We start from the raw sequence: 21,189 nt of genomic DNA on the forward strand, positions 1-21,189 counted from the left end.
GTGGTATAAAGGGCTCTGTCTTGACTACAGGGCCTTTCTGTTCCCCTTTAAATTAAGGCTACCTCAGGCCACACTTGAGTCTGTGAAATACTTGTGAGAACAGCAGCAAGGGGAGGAGATGCGGTCCAAGAAACGCAACCACATTTCCCCTTGAAGAACATGCCCCCCTCCACGAAGCGTCAGCAGCTGTGCCGCAGACAGCAGCCTCGTGCCAGCTCCTTCTCATCTGCCCTGCCAGGCTCCCTGCACAGCTGCCCTGCACAAACTCACCCCCGGGAAAAACCCAGGGAAAACACAGGCACGGCCTCGTGCTTCACGAGCCATTGAGCAATTTTAGAAACCAACGTGAAGCAGCCAGTTATTTTGACCTGTGGCTGTACAGCACACACAGCTTGCTCTGTCATCCATTTCCTCCTGGCGAAGCCCATGGGCTATCGGCATGGAGCCGGCAGCTGTGGTTTCTCGGAAGTCAGCCCTTGCACCACAGGACACACGAGTGCTTGGGAAGGAGTCAGCAGCCTGTCCAGACCACTCTGTCATCCAGATATTCATGCAAATGGCAAGAACTGGGCCACAGCTTGAACATATAGTTTCTGCATGTGTATATTACCCCCTCATTGCCATCTTGTGAACACTCCATCAATCAAGAAAACTAGCTTTCACGAGGTGGCAGACACCCAGAGAAAGAGGGAATGCCCTCAAAGAGAGCTTCTGCTGTCACCTGAAGCTTGCAACTGGCCAGCCTCCTTTTCCAAGTGCAAACAAGGACATTAAGTCTCCCAGAGCAACTCCAGTTGCATTTGTGAGAAGCAGGCAGAGTACTAACAAAGCAGGGCAAGTTACCTTTTGTCATGCCAACGTCCAACCCCTGCTTTACCAAGGAGATACAGGCTCAGCAGCGAAACATCTTGTAATAATCCCTCAAGACTGGGTTATGCTGTAGCAACATTTCCCCTTTCAACCAAGTGGAAAGAATCAAGCAGAAAAGCAGCAGGTAAACAGAGAAAAAATATAGGAAAAAATAAGATTTTGTGAAATTGTCCATATAGAACAAATAAAGTATGGGACATCTCCCCTTCAAACCTTTTACTCAAACAGCTCATCTACAAGCATAGCACCTAAAACCAGATTTTCAGTTCTGCAAAGAAAGTGGTCACATTTCCTTTGTCCTTGGAAGTTACAATAAACTAGTTCTCATTCTCCATCAAGGAAACAAGCTGTATTTTACTATGACAAGTTTTGCTTGAGCTGGTGTGCATACACACACTTGTGCCTCTCTTAGGGACGTTGTATACTTACGAAGAACACAAGTGGGTTATTAAGAGACCTGTTGACAGAACCACTGTTTCAGCAAACTGTAAGAAGCCAGAAGGCAAGCCGCATTGACCTTTGTAACCTAATAAGACAATATCTATCCCTCATACTCAAAAACATACCTAACTCCACAGTTCCTCTATAAATAGCATCTCATCCAAACTTTAGGACCATTTTTTTTGGTTATGTCTTATATCTACAGACATGTAACTGAAAGAAGAAAAATGTCTTTGCAGCAGGTTTTCGTGATCTTCATTAAAATCTAACTCAAGTGAATGAATCTGTTCACTTTCTTGGATCAGTGTTCCCAAATTCTGCTTCCAAGTTATTTTTTAACTCCATCTTCGAAACACAAAGTATTTGGAGAAAGCTGAGTCACCAAAAGTTGTTTACAATGCCAAGGGCAACTTCATGTCACTCCTGTAAATACTGGAAGGTAGGGAGGAGAAAGTGGCCAATAAATACCCTGCTTGGGTTTCAGGAACAGGAAACTCAGTGCATAGTTTTGAGAACATGAGGTAAATAACAGAAAGTCTGAAAAGCCACAGGAGTGGAAAGGACACAGAAGAGAAAGCAAAGAGAAAAAATATGAAAAATACCAGGCGCTAGAAAACAGTGATAAAATAAACACCTCAAGCAGGTGGGGAATTGGCAGAGAACAGCAAGGTAACCCACAGGATCAAAGATGCTTCTGTGGGAATATTCCAGTTTAGGGACAAAAGTCACCAGTAACTTTCAGTTGCCTGCTTAGGCTGGGCTCAGTTTTGAATTATTCCTGGCACTTTTTATTAATGTGAAATTAAAAATGGGACTGAAGAGGCAAGGTCATCTGCAAAGCAACTGTGATCAGACTGATGTATATAACCACTCCACCTCACATGACATTTCCTGATGCACAAAAGCACAGATAGGAATCCCAGATGGAATTCCTTCCTGCATTAGGAACAGATGGAAATGGGAAATAGATTAACACACCTCTGCAATTCTTGTCATGGATACAGTGCCACAGAGGTAACAGCTGGGAAACAGCCTGCCACACATCTTCTGCCCCAGCCACGTTCCTCAGCCTCCTGCACCTTGACTGCAGATGATGACTGGATGAGCTCTTATAGTTCAGTGTGTGGTCACTGGTCTGCAGCCCCTCTTCCTCAGTAGCTGCAGAAGGTGCACTCTTGGTCTGTAGTGCTATAGGTTGCAAAAAACGTCATCCACAAAGGTCTATGCACAGGATACTTTCAGAGAACCTCAGCAGTTTCCCCAGGATGACAAAGCAACACTCAGTAATCCTATCACAGACTAAGAGGAAATTACAATTCATGACATCCTGAAAAACTATTTCAAATACACAGCTCTTGCTCATTCACTAGCAGCCCTGAGCTGAGAACAGCACTTTTAAAGTAAAGAATAGGATGCACCTGAAAAAACAGTGACTCTTAGAGCTGTAACATGCAAGACCTCAGGGAAAGCAGGCAGTCTGAATCCAGCATGGGCTTCCCTCCAGACCCAGTAACAGACACACGTTCCCCAAATGCAGACCCCTTCAAATACTGTTCTGAGATTATGCCAAATTCTGCTCTTAGAAACCTCACCAGATGACCTAGCACAGTCCTAGAGAAGAAATGTCATCTTCCATTACCTAATAAAGCACATGAGTGCCAATATGGCCCTTAGAGTGCTATTACTTGTCCAGCAAAGACTTTGTTTCAGCTCAAATGCACACCTCACTCCAGAGGGTTATCCTGGCTTAGTGAGTCTGCTGAGCTGCAAAAAATCTCATCTGTGCATTCATGGGAGCATATACAACAGAAAGAGTTATAGCAGTTTAAAACACAACTACACCCATCACAGCCCTCTTTCCCCTTCCTGTCTTTATTTTCACCAGAGGCTATGGCACATGCAGCAGAACCAGCAAAAAAAAGAACACATGTTTGGCTGTATCAGTGAGACACAGGATCAGGATCTCTGCTTCAGCAGCTGACAGCGGGAGTGTAATCTGAGCTGCCGGTCCCTGAACTCCAGGATGAAGAGGAACATTTACACATTTCACTCATATCTACTGCAAATAGAGCAGCTGTAAACTCTGGGGTAAAATGAAGAGTCCCCCTTATAACACAGAGATAACTCAGTTTATCTGACCATGTCTATAGTGTGCTACAAATGCAAAGTATTTAGCCTGTAGCTCTTTCACTAAGGTTCAAGCAATCATATACCACACTATGCCTGCCTCAAGCTAAAAGCATGCCTGGCTATTCCGGTTGAGAAACTGCAAGCCAACTCATTACAGTTCTTTGAACTCTCAGCCCAAGGGTCTCACCAAGCCTAGTGGTCAATTTGTGATAGGATTAAGTATATAAACCTAAAGAGCTAGCTGGTGTGCATGGGACAAGAACAGAGACAAGGAAGAGCTTATAAGGAAGATGCAGTGCTCTGGCCACCCAGACAACAGACACTGTGTATGACCAAAATCTCAAGAAAGACAGGCTGGAATAGTTCACTTCAACAACCTGTGCCAAGAGGAGACAACACATACTGAAAAAGCATATGCATGGTTGATGATTATTGAGGGTGCCAAGAATCACCTTATATCCACCTCTGATTCAAGTCTTCTTAAGCAAGCACATGCAAGAAACACGAACACCCAACTTGCTGATTAATTCTCTCTTCCCCCTTGCAGTATCCCCTTGCTTCAATTTAAGCACAATGCATAACACTTGACACAACAGAAAAGACTGTCCACATAGCTGGAATTCAACCAAGAGAGCAGGGTAGCTGCTTTGGAAACATCCCACCAGAAGATCACTGTTTGCCTGAAGGTATGGCTCTACAAGTTGCTTCAGTAGATCTAAGGTCACATCACTACTGAAAAGGCAATCCCGCCCTGCCCCTCCTTCAGTTAGTCTCCTTGGAACATCACCTTGCAGTCCAATGCCCCACCAGATCACCCAGCCAGATGAAGGGTGGCAAATGAGGTAGACCACTCTCTTCTGCAGCAGTCCATGCTAAGGCCAGCCTATGCCACTGATGAAACTTCCCCCTGAGAAGCTCAAGATCCACTGTTAATCCCAAGTCGCTTTTGAAAAAAGCCTAGAAATTTTTCTATGGTACTATCAAACAGCCATGAAAATCCTAGAAAATACAGTCCTAGAAGCAAAACAACTCTCCAAGTGCACAATACAGGTCTTTGAAACAACCTGAAATCTGCTACACAGATCTCTTCAGACCTACTCTGCAAAACATCTTTGGTTTGACCACACACTCCTGCAAAGATTTTGCAGAAATTACTTCAGCTGTTCCAAACTTGGAAGAAGCCATCAGTGATGGTTACTGGGCTCTTATCTTAAGCAGGTATTTTAAAGCCTTGCCATTCACATTGGCAGATATTTAGAATTTGGCTTAATCACTTGGGAAAATTATTAGAACTAAAAGCTACAGAGAAATATTATCAGTATTTGTGACATGCATGAAGTCTGTTATAGCCTGACCCTTCCTAACCACATCAGGTCCTGTACTTTACTAGTTCTGGGCTATCATTTCTTTGTGTCTGTCTAGAAAGCTAGTATGCACCTACATTAGCACTGCTTGAATCTCATACTGCCATGAAGTATTGCTTTCAATGTGCATAAACCAGGACTTTAAGAAGCACCTAGATGACAAACAATGCACCCATACTGCAGCTGGGAAGACTATTTCAACTGTTCGATCCCTTTTGCTACAGATGGATAAGAACATTGATGCATTTCTCTCAGTGTCACTCGGGGGCTTAGTTAAAGTTTCTCTAATTGCTTTTACTAGCTCTCTGAAGTCTCTGTGCTTCCAACGTCAGTCATTTTTATAACAATACTAGTATCTATAAGGAAGGACACGCTACCAGACCTTAATTCCTGGTCCAAGAGCGTCACAATTTCCTCTCTTTGACAGGCAGTGAGAACCAGCCCGGCTGCAGAGCTCCCACGTAACAAAGCGGACTCTTGTTGCACCCAGAGGGCTGACTAATACCTCACCTGTTCCTCTTCAAAGAGCAGGGTTAAAGAAGCGTATCTTCTGTTTCAACACAATATAACAGAGAAAAATACAGTTTTAAGAATTCACTTAACCTTGCCCCTCCAAAAAAGGGGAAAAAAAAAAAAAGAGCAAGGGAGGGAGGGAAGACTGCAGTACAGCAGATAATCATGCTACCTCATTTCTTCAAAGCCACTCCAATAAACTGGCAGAAATAAATGCTAGACATAATTCTCAGAGACAGGGGTACTCAGAACATATTCCTTCACAGAGCACCAAGAGCCAGAAGTAAACACCAAACGGTCCCCAGCTTCACATTTCTCTGTCCCTTTAGGTCTGTACATGAATTCCCATTCCTTCCTACCTCTAACTTGCTTCCTTTACTACGCTTCTGATATCCAAACAGACTCTGAAGATGCAAGCAGGGATCACAAACTTGGCACAGGCATCCACATCCAATCTTTGGTTTCTAGAACCTAAGGGCCAAAATGGATCTTGAAGAGAATGGCAATTGCATGCACGAGACTGGAAACATTTTGGGAACATTGTGAGGGTGTGGGACCACCACATGAGAGCTTGAAGAGATCAACTGGCGAGGCAAATGCAATACTAGGATCTCATACAGACAAGAGACTCCAGCACGGCTAGAGTAACACTGTAGTGAGAGCTGCATGAACCTGGGCTTGCTCACAAGCTGGAGCCTCAGAGATACAGCATTATCTCTCTAGCAACAGAACAGGTCCCAAAGAACCATCTTCTGTAAGGCAAAAGATTAAGGAGGTGGTTTCATAAAGGTATTGATCTGACATAGCTTCATGATCCTTTTTAGAAAAGATGACCAGGGATGTCAAATTAACTCACAGAAGTCTTTTTTGCTGCATTATTTCCAGGATATATCTTTTAAGGGAGTGGCTTAACATTCACATAAAGTACTTGGCCATGTCATGCCTCTTTCTAACAGGATTTCTTTCTGCATCCAATATTTCTCAATGGCCATGCTTTATGAAACTTAACAAGCAGCACAGGAAAGAGCTGCTACACCATTCAGAGCTTGTTCTGCCTCCACACGCAAGAGCAAACTCCACAGGCACTGGAAATCATACTACAACACTCCCTCTCATAGCAACATGTTCCTGTACAGGGCAGAATGGACCTATGGGGAACGAGGTTGCAGTTCACAGCACCCCCTTCACTACTGCCCCATCTGAAAGTCTCAGTATTAGTCTGACAGAGCAGTCCTGACTGAAGTGCTACCTACCAGAAACAGACACAGCACAACAGATACAGTAGCTGCTATTGTCAGGGCAATAGTTACCAATGCCCAGTACAAAGCACCCGCACCTCAATGAATTGTTGTAGTAGCCACCTGAGATAATATTACCACTATCCTATACTAAAGTGTGCAAATCTGTCACTGGTGGCTTTTGTGGTTTCTACTGAAAAGTTGCCATTAAAAGTATGCAATGTGAGTTAGCTTATTTTTAATGGGAGAATAGAAAGGAAAGAGTGTTCAAATTTATCCACAAAAGCCACAGACTATTATTCTAGGTTATGGCACTTGCTTTGTCATTTCTCATGACATCTCACATACCAGATAACACTGGATTTCACTGTACTCATGTCCCGAAATAGTTACACAGTAAATCAGAAGGTCGTAAGTTCATCAAGGCCTAACATGGAGCTTGTTTGAGCAATCAAATGAACAAACTCTGATACCCTTCCACAGAAACACTATTGGCCAATGAGCTACACCAGAAAAAAAAAACCTGCCTTTCGGTAGAAATCTTGAGATACATAATAGGAATTCATTTATCATCAATGAACAGATCATTTATCATTAACTCCAAAGTAATGGGAGAGCAGCTCCTGCCCAACTTACAAATTCATTGTGAATTTAGAGCTCTACCCCTAAATGGCAGTTACAAGCAAAAGTTAGCTATCAAATAATTACAGAAGTGTCAGGCTGAACTGAATCTCTTGCATTTTACCACTTTATCCCCCTGGGTTGAGACACACTTGATAATCATCTGTCCAACCTGACCTCAAACTCTGAGTAGCCTATTCCAAGGTTACTTTATCTTTACAGCTTAAGTCCAGCACAGGACCACAAATACGATTAAGGGACCACAGCATATTTCATACAGGTAGAGGCTGCAAGAGCTGGAACTCTTCAGCCTGGAGAAGACTGAGGGGAACCTTCAATTTTTACCTGATGGGAGGGAATGAAAAGGAGGGAGCCAGATGTTCCTCTGTAGTGCCCACTGACAAGACATGAGGCAATAGACACAAAGTGAAACACATAAAATCCCATCCGAACAGAAGAAAACACTTTGTTAGGTTGTTCAGGTAGACTGCGAAGTCTCCACCTGCAGAGACATTCAAAACCTGACTGGATATGGTCTTCAGCAATCTGATTTATCTGACCATGTCTCAGTACGGAGGTTGGACTAGATTATGTCAAGAGGTCCCTTACAACCTGAACAGTTCTGTGATGCGCTCTCAAGTTTCACTCATGGTTTTACCAGTGCAACCGAAGAAAGCCAAAAAGTCAATTCAATTCCTTAACATGTACAGGAGGGAGAACGATAACAGCTTCTGCTGTTTCTGTTATACCATTTTCCTCCCAAAGGCTCGCTGCCTTGGTCTTTGGCATTTCTCAATGAGCCCCTCACTAAGTGGAGTAACATTCCAGCTCTTCCTCACCTACAGGGCTCCAGCAAAATTCTCGTCCTCTGTCTAACTGCCTGCTCTCCTCCATATTCACATGCTTCCTTACACCCATTCCTTACCTTCCTATTTTGCAAGAAGTTTGCTGGTACCAATCTTTCTTTCTTGTCCATTTCATTGCATGAGAACTCAGCTCAGCCAAGTCCACACTCTGTGTTCAGCAGCACAGTTCACAGCTGCCATTACATCCAGTTATCACCTTAGCAATGTCAGTTTCCCTGAGTTCTTTCCCTGAAAGAGTTTGCTTGGGAACAGGAAGTTCAAAGTCACTGATTAATTAGTAAATGCTTTGGAAACACCAACCTTTAAAGCAGGAAATTTGAAATTTTTCAAGACAACACAGGTAGGGGATGAAATAAATCAGAGAAGTTGAAATGTTCATAATACAAAGCAGATGTCAACCGAGCTTTGAGAACACAGGAGGAAGAGAAAGGTCAGTGACTCCCAGCTGACCAACACACACAGCACAGCATGGTGTGGTATCACAAGCCAGACAAAGGAGCTTAAGCAGCAGGCTCATACAGTGCCATCCTGAGCATTTCCATGTCCTTAGTACAGTTATTGCACAGCCGGAAAAACTTCCCCATCAATAACAGGAGCACCTGCAAACAGAAACCTTCATGGTCTCTGTAGTTTGGCAGGACTGAAAAATTGTGAAAGTAAAAATGGCACATCTACAAGAGAGCAAGAGTCAGTGTCAGCACAGTTAGTTCTCAATAAGGCTAGATAAATACTTCCTCATTTCTGAATTTGTACCAAACTAATAAAAATTAAAATAGCTTTCAGCATGTGATGTCTGGAGGTGTCACGTCCCCATGATGCACTAAACAAACCACAGCCTAACAGCTGTGCTAGAGGCCAGAGCATAGCCTGAGCTGGACCAGTGTGCAGGCTCTGGAGCGGAATTTGCCCTCACAGTGTCCCGTGTCATATGCTCCACTCACTTGGGATTCAGCTAATAGGAAGCTGAAATTCAGTTATTTTGCATCAGATTTTGTTTTTTAATTGTGCTGACACTGCTATTAGAAGTACCAGTGAATGCACATGAAGAGAAGCGCTACCCAGAAGAAGACACCCAGACAAACCATTTCAAACATGGCCATAAACTTCCCCTGCTAAGTGGTGTGGGAATTGAGGGCTGCCTTGCTCAGGAGTAGCTGACAGTCCACTGCAGAAAATGGACTTCACTGACACCTTCTAAGAGCTCCTGACTTCAAAGCCTTCACCTAAAATCCTAACAGTGAAGTCCTGCAAGCAGAGTACAGGCTGTGCTCCTCTACAGGAGAGATCTGTTGTCACAAACACTCTTACTTTAAGTCACTCATGCTGGGGTTGGCTGCAACCAAACTGTAACACAGATGCTATTTTTTTATTACCAACCAAGAAGAAAGTTTTCACAGTTTCACCCAAAAAGGGAACTATGTACACCTGGGTTGTCCTCTCTTCAGAGGAAGCATCAAAACATTTTCATTTGAGGCCATTCACAAAATCTGGTCTGTAGAATCACACAATGGAAGAGGTCACCTAGTCACTTTTCCCCACAGAGAAGCAAGATCTCATACATTCATCCAAATACTTTTGCTATGAAACCAGTCTAGCTTACAGAGGTTCTTCCTTCCACAAGAGTCAGAGTGACAGTGGATGGTTTGCCTTGGCAACTTCTCTGATATGCACAAAGAAAGAGCCTGACGTTACCCAACTCTTGTGTGCAGCTGACAGCTCACATCAGGTGGGCCTCCCATGACCTCAACAGCAGTTCAGAAATTCTGAATCTTTGTGTACCAAGCGGTTTGGAAAATGCTACAGCAGATCCCACTGCAAATGATTTTGGTTTTCCCTCTGAGGAGTGCTGGGAAGATCCAGCACCCAGGTCCCACAGGCACAGTCCCCAGTGTGCCAAGGGGCAGCAGCTGTACACAGGGAGAACTAGCTCACTTTTGGAGAACCCCTTGTTGAAATGGAGGAAGAGAGCCAGGTCACAGAATCACAGAATGGTTGGGGTTGGAAGGGACCTCTGGAGATCATCTAGTCCAACCCACCTGCTAAAGCAGGTTCACTTAGAGTAGATCTCACAGATCAGTCAGGTCAGCTCAGTACAATTCATTGACTGCATCTGACATCAAAGAGAGCAGAGGCTGCTCTTTAGTTGATAAGGCCCTGCATTCAGTGCACCACTGCCAACAGATATGCTTTCCCAGCACATAAGTCAGATTTTGGGTGCTTCCCTTTGACAACTACAGCTTCTCTCTATAGAGAGAAGCAGATGATCCAGAGTGGTTTCTAGCTGATCCATTCTGACACCCGTCCCCTTCACTCAAATTCTCTTTGATTTTTATTGTGCTCAAAACAAGCAAAATGAGTGAAAGCCTCTCGCTAGTAGGGAACCACCTGGCTACGTGAAACCTCCCACTACAGCCAGTCCATCTAATGAAGGATGGAGACACTTGTGCTTCCCGCTCCACTCGCAGCCCAGGACGCAGGAGTCTGTCTTCTGCCCAGCATGGTGCTTTGTGCAGTCAGAGCGCAGCAAGCCAGAGCAGACTGGCGAGAGCTGGCTCCAGGAAGAGAGTTCAGGACCAACATCCCTTTTTACTCTCACACGCTCTTCAGCTACACTAGAACTTATTCCTACTCTGGCCTAAAAAACTCTGACGGTCCTCAGACATGTTAAGTAAAACCGTTAATTTTACCAGTAATCTAGGGAGATGTTGTTTAAACCTCCCTAACTTTGAATAGCGTATTTAAAATGAATAAAATACTGGTGCCGTGCTCTAAACCCACATTTGGAGGAAAACAATATCTAAGCTTTTACTTTTGCCAGAAAGCATCAGAAAAGCTAATTTAATCTCTGGTAAGTTTTATTTTTCAGAGTACAAAAGCTCAGCCACTGTTTTCTGTCCTCCTCCTTGCTGGAAGAAAAGGAGCCAGACTACTTTAGCCCTAGGTTATCTGTTGGAATCAAGACATTTTAGGGGTGTTTGTAAGAGAGATGCAAACTTTAATTTATGCAGGTTTTTGAAAGGTACTAAAACATCTGTTGTGACCTTGTTACGTGAGAATGCCATCTTCAGCACAATCCCTCAGTCACCTTTTTTTCAGGAGGACTGTTTTGGCCAAGATCATGCCTTACAAAATTTATTTTTATTGTGATAAATTTGTCATGATTATTGTTGTTGTTATCCTTGCATAAAGCACCTTTATGCACACAACACCAGACACACTAAGACTGCACTGCCTCATTTATGCCACTAAATACAGATAAATATTAATTCAAGATGTGATCACAGGACTCCAATCCTGCTAAGGCTGACAAAGAACACTATAACCCTAAGTATGGCAGTATCATAAAAACATCCTGACCAGCAAGACTCCCCACAGCTCTTCACCTTCATTTCAACAAAAACTATGAGAAAGGAGTACCACACATTCCTCTGGAGTTTAGGAAAGTTCAGACTCAATTAAAACTCAGCACATTGGGCTTCTATAGTCTCCAGCTGTTAATACTTCTGCCCTAGTAAGTCCCTGTGCTTGTTACAAGGTGATCACTTTCAGACAGGCTGGGTTATTTTTAAGGCTATCGGCACAATTCTCCAATTCATCTCTGCCATTCCATCACATGTAGTAAGCTGGTATGTTGCCAGTATGGTTACATCTCTGACTTCAGGCCCAGCACTAGAGAATACATATTAGACAAGCTTATTTTTGTTCTGGTATGACAGAAATGTAAGTCTGAAGGAAAAGAAGATTTTTCCATCAGTTGGGGTCAATAAACTGCAGGGTACAATATCTACAAGTAGAACTTCAAAGAGACTAAATTTTTATTTTCAATTTGCATTCAAAACCAGACATCTAAAATAACCTCCAAATTCACAAGTTCTCTGTGAGTCACTGGTAATCTCTTCTGAATTAGGGACCAGTTGACTAGGCATAGAAAAACTGGCTTGCAAAACTTCCTAGTTTACAAAGGTTGTGCAATTTGCTTTAGCTTTCTATTTCAGTAAAACACATTATCAGCATTAAAATAAGGATAAACAATATCACATATCTCCCTCCTCCACCCCATGACTAGGATGCACAACCACACAGGTGCCACCTTACCTTCTGAAATAGCCTTCTTGACAGCTGCAAGGTAAGCATCAGGCTCATCTTCATTTGTGAGTTCTTGCCACTGAGACCAGTCCTTGAAAAAGGTCAAATAGTCATCACAGTCTGTAACACCGCAGAACAGCTTGACTACTTTGTACGGGGGCCATAAAGCTTCCTGAAGGCTCTTCAGGACAGGGGGGAGATAAAAACTCTGCACCAGCTCAGACGACAGCAAAAGGATGATGCTCCGACTTTGGTTGAACAGGTCCAGATCCTGGTGGCAGATGGCAGAACTGCCTTCCAGCTGGTAGGTCAGAATTCGATGCTTTCGAACGTGCCGAGTAAAGAGGAAGAGATTTTGGAGGTACTGACACCATTCAGTGGCGTCACTTGCATACACAATCAGCACATCATATCCTCCAGAGGCTCCTGTACGAGAGCAAGATTGTCCCAGGGAGAAGGATTAAATTCAAAGCAAGAACGGACTGACCCACAGCTTTGCAGAAAAAAAAACAACAAACCTACAGGGCTGTCCCTATAATTCATGTCAGAAGCTCCAAAGCACTTCAAAAGAACAGTGGGTATATTCAAAGTGAGGTGCTGACAGCCACAGAGCAAGTCTAAGGGCTGTTGGACTCATAATTGCATTTACCCCACTAAAATTTAAGTATATTTTTCATTCTCAAAGAGCTTCCTATGAAGAAGGGGATTTCCTATGTAGTTTTAAGTGAAACAAACCACATGTGGAGATCTACAGATTTAAAGCATGTTGATAGGAAAAAACCCACAAAAACCCGACCTCCAAAACAAACTAGGTTGAAAAGGGGAGTTCACCCTTGGGTGTGAAGTGAAATCATTTTAGACAACTACAGGGTCTCTGCAACACAACTGCAGACCATTGCACGTTCAAGCAAAGTATATATTAAACATAGTACACCTAAAATAAGAAAGGCCTTTATTGAAATGAGGTCCCACAACGTTCACAGGAAGCCACTATGGCTTCCATAGTGTTAGACATTTGCTGTCATTGCAGCAGAATGCAAACTGCCTGCAAAGTATATGTGCAACTGAAGGGTATGAACCAGTCCCGGTGCTCACAGCACAGTAATTCCATCACTCAGTCACCAGACACTTTGCCAGCTTGTGTTAGAGTCCTTCCCCCCTTTCCCAACTATTTTGACATGACAAACCCTTTCGTCAGAGTGAAAGAACTAATACAAGAGTGGTGGCCATAACACAGGCCAAAATAAACTCACCAAAGCTGACTTGTTCTATAATTCTCTAGAGACAGCTCCTACGTACACACTCCTGCATTTCTGTGCTCTGGAATTAAAGTACTTTTAAAGCTATTTCCAGCTTGCTAAGAAGACCACATGCAGATTGAACCAACATGACATGATGCAGTGGCCTCCCACCAATCTCAGGAAAACTTTAAAGTCTAAATTTAATCTTACCATTCACCTGCAAAAGAAGTTCACCCAAATTTTAGGATTACAGCTCTGGTCCCATGGTACATTTCAGTGCTGAGCATTCAAATTTTATTAGTAAATTGTCTTCTAATCCTATTTTGGCTCTTAAAAAGTGTTAACATTTCCAACCCATCTCCAACCAGAATCAAGCAAACAATGGCAGATTTTTCTAATTAAAGTAGAAGGCAATGCCTAAAATTCAGCATGCCAAAAAGAGCATCTGCAGAGAGTGAATTTGCCAGAATTGAAGATGACAGTTTTGCAGTCACCTTATTAAAATTCAACCAAAAATGGACAGCCTCCAAAGACTGTGTTCTGCCACCTTCCCCAGAACCTGCATTAAGAAATGAAGGCTGAACTGATGTCTAGGCTACATATGGCACCCTAGCTCTAAACCATACGATTACCAACTTCAACCTGTAGTTGAGCAGAAGTGGTACAGTTGAGAAGTAAAGCATGGATATGTGCTCCGTTCTCAACCAACAGTATTATGTTTACCTGCATAAATGGAAAGTCTCTAGCATTGAAAGGATGATGTCCTAGCCATGGAGAACACAGACACTGCAATTCAGCAGTATTCACTAGGGTGGCTCCATGTTTCTGTGTGAACAGAGCTTCTGAACCCCATACGGAGGCTTGTAGGAGACTGCATTCTCAGTGGAGGGGATCCAGCAAACTCATACAGCAGACAAACAGACCAAAAGCCTTGGGACTTTACGCTGTGAGTGCAAAACTGCTGTGAAAATGTGTGGCTTTCACACCAGTGAGAACACGACTAACCCCAAAATATTACTTCTGGCTGAACACCACCTGAAAAAGATGACAGAATCACATGAGCAGAAACAGGAAAACCAAGCAGAACTCAAGAGGTCAGTTGTTTTATTCTAAAAAGGGAGGAGTGCCAGGGACTTCTGCTTCCAGAGCCATGTGTTGATTTACTTGCAGCACAGTGGGAAAGGGCAGCACAACTATCTGCGGAGAACAGAGCCCACACACTGCAGCACGGCCCCTGAGCCAGACCTTGTCAGACAGGAGATGATGCAGTGACTTTGAGATCTGCCCAGGGCTCCTGAAGTCCCACCATGGTGCTCTCTGGGAGAGGTCCAGCTTGCTGGGGAAAGCAGCAGTGACTTCCAGGGCATTTTAATGTTCTATAAAATGGAACACCTAAACCAACCATGCATTTTTAGAAAGAGCACAGCTTCCACAACTAAACCTGCTAGAAAACAACCTCTTGTCCAGTCCTTCTGTGACTTGGAAAGGACACAGAGTGAGGGAGCCACTGATTTTAAACATGCACTGCACTATGGGGGCACTAAGTACCCAAGAAGCCTCCCTTCTCAGATACATAGGCAAAAGATGCAAACTTGACAGACGCTCTGCAAGTTCACTACCAGCATTTATATCCCCAGAGACAACATCACCCAGAGCAGTGTAGTCTCTGCAGTCAGTAGGAAGACACTTCACGCAGTGTTTTAGGAAAGGTATTGATTCCCTAGACAGCACTTGCTCTATCAGCACATAATTCCCCTCAAGAGAACTGTGCCAGCCCTCCCCAGGCCCTCTTAATTGCTATAGCCTCTTACACTTTTAGGATAAACTGAAGAACAATGCTTTTAAAAGGAGAACTGAGATATAAAATTACTGACTCCATTTTGAGAGCCAAGGAAACTCTTTATGTTCATAACCAAAAACACTGGAAGTGGGTCTTGAAGGGCTAAATAAGCTTAAGTCAGCAACAGAACTGTTGCAAAGAAAACAAAAACCTAGAAATAGTTTCAATTGCAACACTTTTTTTTTAAAAGGATGACACAGACTCACTTTCCTAAATCATGTTATTATTTGTTCAACCAAATACCTCTCTTCGCAGCACCAACTACTGTTCACTCCTCAGGGAAAAGTGTAATAAATGGAGAATACAGAATGTTTTGGGGAGTTTTTCCCACAACTATTCACACATCAGTTACAGAAAAGCTCACAGAGCACACTTCAAAGCACAATGTAAACTCTGCCTATTGTACACATACACAGAAATCCCTAGGTGAAGAGCAAGCATTTTATTTCTTTAAACCTTGACCTTAGATAGATGCTTTCACAATGCGTGGGACAGTCTGGTTTTGGAAAAACAAACACAAGGAAGCCTTTGATTCAAGTAAGAAAGATATGAACAATATATGCAATAGCAAGATGAAGAAAGATTTGTGCCAGCCAACCATTTCAAAATGGTCAAATTCTCTCACGTGTAATCTAGTTTAAATTTTAACATCACCTTGTTTCTCCATTCCTAAACTTATGGTATAAAAGTGACTTTTGCTTCTGGTTACAAAATGTCAGCACTATTAATACTACTGCAGGGCATATGTAACTATTTATTTCATAGAAAATAATCCAGGTGATGTTCTATGTAAGTTTGTAATGATAAACACATAACTTTTGGATTCATCTCCTGCTCTAACTGCCTCTTCAGTGCCTAGCTGCACACTCCGTTATACAGCAATGATAAAAGACCAATGAGATTACAAACCAGTACTGTAGAAAAGCCTAAGACCTCTAACTGAAGTGGAAGTTCCACAGACTAAATATCACAGACACAGAACACAATACAAAGTCTTCCCTAGCTTATAAACTGCTCACAGAATGGAAGGGGATGAAGCAATTCAGTCAAAATCACAGAAGGCCCATGGCAAGAGAATAAAAGTATCCTATAATTATAGACCGTATCATGCCTTCATAGTACCCCTCTGAGAAGCAAACAAATCAGGTTTATCTTCAGACCATGTTTGCGAGTCGTGAGGTGGCAATCTGAGTTTACAGCAAACACGGGATAGCGGGTTTTGGCCATATTATAAGGTTCTGATTACCATGGAAGTAGCTAAAGAATACTGCAGGAAGCTAGCATATCAACTCAGGGTAAGACTACATCTTGCCCACTTAATGCTTTCCAAACTTGAATCAGGTGTCATCAACTGTTATTACCTATTAGTTCACTCTACAAGCCAAAAGGTTTGACCTTTTTCAATTTACAGATCATAAACAGTTTTCCATTGTGCTTGTGGGTCCCATAAAGCAAATTCAGGGCCTCTAATAATATACAGCTTTCCTGTGTCACCTTTCGCTTCCCTCTCCTAAGTAGACCATGACTTCTCATTGTTCACAGACAAGGTAAAAAACTGACAGACAAAATCTTTACTCCAACTCACATGATCATGTGCTAGATCAAATCCACCTCAAATTCTGACTGTATGAAAAAGTGCTACATAGCCTGTTACCAGTCTGCGTGGAGAATCTTGTGTATGGAGGATACATGAATAAGACAATAGAAAATATAAATTCTTGATAGAGGGGGATCCACTTCCTATGATATAAATGAAACCCAACTCAAGGTGTCTTAATAATAAAATTCCTAAGAGAGAGAGCACTTCCAAGAGCTGTTAGAAGCTGGTGGGCAGAAACAGCAGTAACAGAAGTCCACAGCACCTTTCATATTTCAGTGTCTGAAGTGTGTTTATTTAAGTGATGTATGAGGAAATCAATGCATTCTTTGCCTAGCTGGAATGCATAACAAAGTAATAGTGATCACATGAAATAATTATTAACATCCTAAAAAGACCTCTCACTTTGACCAGAGTAGAAAACCTTCTACTTTACTTAAAGTGCTGCAAACAAGCAAGAAGAAACAGCAGAATCAAACTAGATAAAAGTTTTGCTAGCCAAACTTCAGCGACATGAACATGAGATTTGCATTACGATATGCGAACCTACAGTTGTTCCGCTTTTAAGAGTCTTTGTGAAATCACCTTCTGTTTATAAGGAGAAAAGTAGTTTTGCCCACAAGTCCCCTGAGGCTCCATTTAGCTTATTTTTACATCACAAGGAGATACGCATCAGTGAAACACTAACTTCACTGAAGCTTACTTCACACTCCGAGAATGGCACGTTTTTCCTTTTTTAGATAAAACACTTACACTTCCCTGCAGGGAGGGGAACTTGCAAATTGGGCACTAGCAAGACTTACACAATATGGGCTAACCCCCTCTCCCCCTGGAGTTCGCAGCTCTATTCTAACCAGTTTTACCTGCACACATGGTAACTAAAACATTTTCATCGATGGCAACTCAGCCGAGTTTGTGGTCCTGTACCACTGTGGCAAGTGCCACCAAGTCATATCCCAAAAAGGAAGTCTGCAAATGTAGGGGGATAAAATAGGATTAAGGAAGAACTGACCTCTCTACAAAACAGAAAAACATCTAGGTGGCAAAGGTTGATCAGGGACAGATTTCTCTACAGAACACTCTCCCTCAGAGCTAGCTGAGCCGCCAACCTCAAACGCACTCAAGTCAAAAGAGAGCTCTGCCAGCACTTGCCCTGAGCAAAGCCAAGTGAAGGAAGGTAAAGGAAAAAGCGCAGCAACCCGGCTGCGAACAAAGGAGCCACCGCTGCCCCGAAAAGCTCCCCTGAACTCGGGGAAAAGAGCCTCCCCTCCCCTTTTCCCAGCAGCGGAGGAGCGCCTGGAGCGAGCGGAGTCGCACAGCGGCACCGCCCCGCAGGCGGGATCGCTCGCTCCGCTACCTCCCCGCTCACCGGCGCCGAACCGCGGCTCAGGACGTTCCCGGGCTGAGCTATCCCGGAACGCCTCGCCTCGCCGGGGATGAGCGGGGTCAGCACCCGCCCGGCCCCGCCGCGCAGCACGGCCGGGCGGAGAAACCCCGCTGCTGCCCCGACCCCCGGGGCGAGCGGCCGCCGCACCTACCAGGGGCCGCCATGGTCCGGGGCTGGCGGGAAAGGGCCGCTCCCCGTCCCTCACATCGCGCGGCGCGTCCCTCCCGTGGCCACTTCCTCGCCCCCGGCCAGGCGCTCGGTCCCGCCGCCCGGCCCCGCCTCCCGCCCGCTGCCCGGCCGGAGGCTGCCCGGCACCGGAGGGCGGCCCGCGGCGCCCCCTGCAGAGCCGGGCACGGGGCGGCTGCGGCCCCGCCTCGCCCAGCAGGTACACGGCGGGATTCCCCTGCTGTGGGAGGGAAACTCCCTTTTCCAGCTGGCTCAACTCGTATATTCCACAGGTGTCTGAGGAAACAGCGCTACATTGAAGGAAAGGTTATGTGTTACATCGTATTGAAATTCCGTACCCCGAGTCACAAGAAACTCTGAGTAATGGCTGTGGAAGAGAAGTGAGACCTGCTTTATGCACACCCCCAACACAGGCTTTGACTTCCCTCTCCCATGAGCAAGGAGTTCTGCTCCTTCCCTAGGGGAAAACCTGGTTGTTCCATACAGAACAAAGCAGCTTGATGTTCTGTATTTTCCTCTAAATGATGCAGTCTTTTCCTTTAGATTTATGAGATACCATGTGACTATGTTCATGCTTAAGTACAGAGAAAATAACCCCCAGAAGGACACTGTTGGAAGTTTAGAGATTAGGATTCAGTTTAATTTTGTCACTGAAAACAAAGCAACAGATTCTGCCTAAATAATTATTTCAGACTACCCATTCACAAACTTGGAAAAGCCACATGCACTGATTTGCATTCATAAACATTTTGTTGCTGAGAGCCAGCAAAGTCTTTCATTGATGTGCTTCATCAAAGCAAAAGCAGGTTCTTTACAATCTTGTTTCCATATCAAGACAGTCACTGGACATCTTCCTTGCAGCTTACTTAATGCCACCAACATTAATGTTGGAACAGTAAAGAACAGACTGTCTCCTACTAAGCAACTCTTAGAAGCTGATCAAACTCTCCTGTTACCTCCAAACCTTTCTTTACCCAAAACCCATTTCAAGCTTACAAATTGTGTGCCATAGCCTGTCTTCCAAAAACAGAGTGCTTGCTCCCACAATAAGACCATGAGAAGAGTGGCAAGAGCAGAGACCTCTCCCAGGAACACTCTATTCTGGGGCAAGTAGCTCTCTCTGCAGCCTTAAAAGAAGAGATACACCAGCCAGGGGGAAGGACTGAAAATACCTGTTAGGAGTAGGTGAGGGGAGCAAATGAATTCAAAAGCAATAGCATAAATCAGTTTAATTTGCTTACCTTTTAGATCCCAGGATTCCTCACTACTGACTTAGGGAATAGAAGAACAAAATTGCTTTCCTTCCATGGTTACTGCCCTGCCAAGTCACCTGGAGAGCTGCAGGTGCAACACAGCATAACTCCCCCAGACAGGCGCACACACGTCTGAAAAGCAGCAGTCACGTAGCTCCTGGGAATAGACCTAACTGGCAAAGGCCTGGCAAGAGAGGGTGATGCTTGCTCACCAGGCAAGAAGCAAATACAGCTGGTCATTTCCCTGGATCCTCCCAGTAGTGACTTCAGACAGGATGATTTAAAATAAGTTTACCAGCAATGGCTACATCCTTTCTGATGCTGGCAAAAGCACCGACCTTGTGCTGAGCTTTGCAGATGAAGCTTGAAGCTCTGCCTTACTGTGGATGGAAGCTACAAGAACTGAGAGAAATATTGGCTCCTGAAAACAGTTTCCTTTCTGTAACACAGCCCTGTATTATTCCATACATAACAGGGGCAGGCCAGATCACAGGCAGCTGAAAACTAAGTACACATATTTAACAAGCCCACAGCTGACTATCCCTTTTCTACGCTACAGACAACAGCACCTGCACAAAACTACAAAATCTTACAGTATAATCTAGCACTGCATGAGCTGCTTTGAATTCCCCAGTAGTGCAGACACAACACATTCCACAGACACCAGAACCAAGTGTGCTGTTGGGCACAGAACCTGCCCAAACGTGTGTTCAGCTGGCACTATCTAACTGCACACAAGAGGGCACAACAGCGCTTAAGAGCAGAGGACTAGATAAAGGAAACATAAAACATGAAGAGTGCAACACTACCTACCTACTACTGCTTTTTTGACCCTAGCAGCCCTAACTCAAAACTTCAGCACAGGACTCATTTCTTTCTTCACTCTCACTAGGCTATATAGTACATCTTATTGAAAAGAATCAACAAAAGGCACACCATATAGAAAATAAAACACTGCATTCATCAGAGCAAACCCCCAGTTGCACAGAAGTAAAAACACTTCAGTGGATAAATGACTAATTTAAAGCCACAGCAATATCCAACAGCTGAATGGAATCTCCTGATCAGGATCCTGAATACACTAACAGACCACACTTGTCCTGATCAGCCTCACGTGGGGCTTCCACACCCACCCTTTGCCCATAGGCCCAGAAGCTCCATTCAAGCTCAGGCCTGGGTTGTTATCATTTGTCTGTTCTACTTTGTAGTGGTATCTTTTTCGTGTCCTGCCTCTAACCTCATCCTCCTCCATGCCTTTCAATTCTATCTTGTAACTTTATCCTCAATTCCTTCTCTAGCTTCACGTTATAAACAGTCCCTTTAGGCCTACAGTGTTACTTTTACTCTAGTTCTTCTGCTACTTCTACTATTGCTCCTGAATACATTTGTAATGTGGATATTGGACCTATTTCACAGCTCAGCTTTCCTGGGACTACTGATGAATCTTCTTGTTGTCAGCATCCATGTCTGGCTGCCATGTTGAAGCTGAGTGGGACTGCACGCTGCTGGCAAGGATGCTACCAGCACTGATGTTGCCCACAGATCGCAGTGTGTTC

At 44.0% G+C, this 21,189-nt stretch overlaps 1 protein-coding gene across 1 annotated transcript in view; it reads right to left on the reverse strand.

Annotated features, from left to right (window-relative positions):
• The window catches only part of PIK3AP1 (phosphoinositide-3-kinase adaptor protein 1), a 43,837-nt gene extending 25,453 nt beyond the window's left edge, over positions 1 to 18,384 (reverse strand). The window contains exons 1-2 of the mRNA XM_080348115.1: positions 18,346 to 18,384; positions 12,139 to 12,555 (exon numbers count right to left, since the gene is read on the reverse strand). Coding sequence (XP_080204241.1) covers positions 12,139 to 12,555; positions 18,346 to 18,358 — 430 coding nt within the window. The 5' untranslated portion in view covers positions 18,359 to 18,384. The remainder of the gene's footprint in view (positions 1 to 12,138; positions 12,556 to 18,345) is intronic.
• Positions 18,385 to 21,189: the final 2,805 nt, after the last annotated feature.

The sequence above is a fragment of the Nesoenas mayeri genome (genome assembly GCF_963082525.1).
Source record: "Nesoenas mayeri genome assembly, chromosome: 7".
Lineage (NCBI taxonomy): Eukaryota > Metazoa > Chordata > Aves > Columbiformes > Columbidae > Nesoenas > Nesoenas mayeri.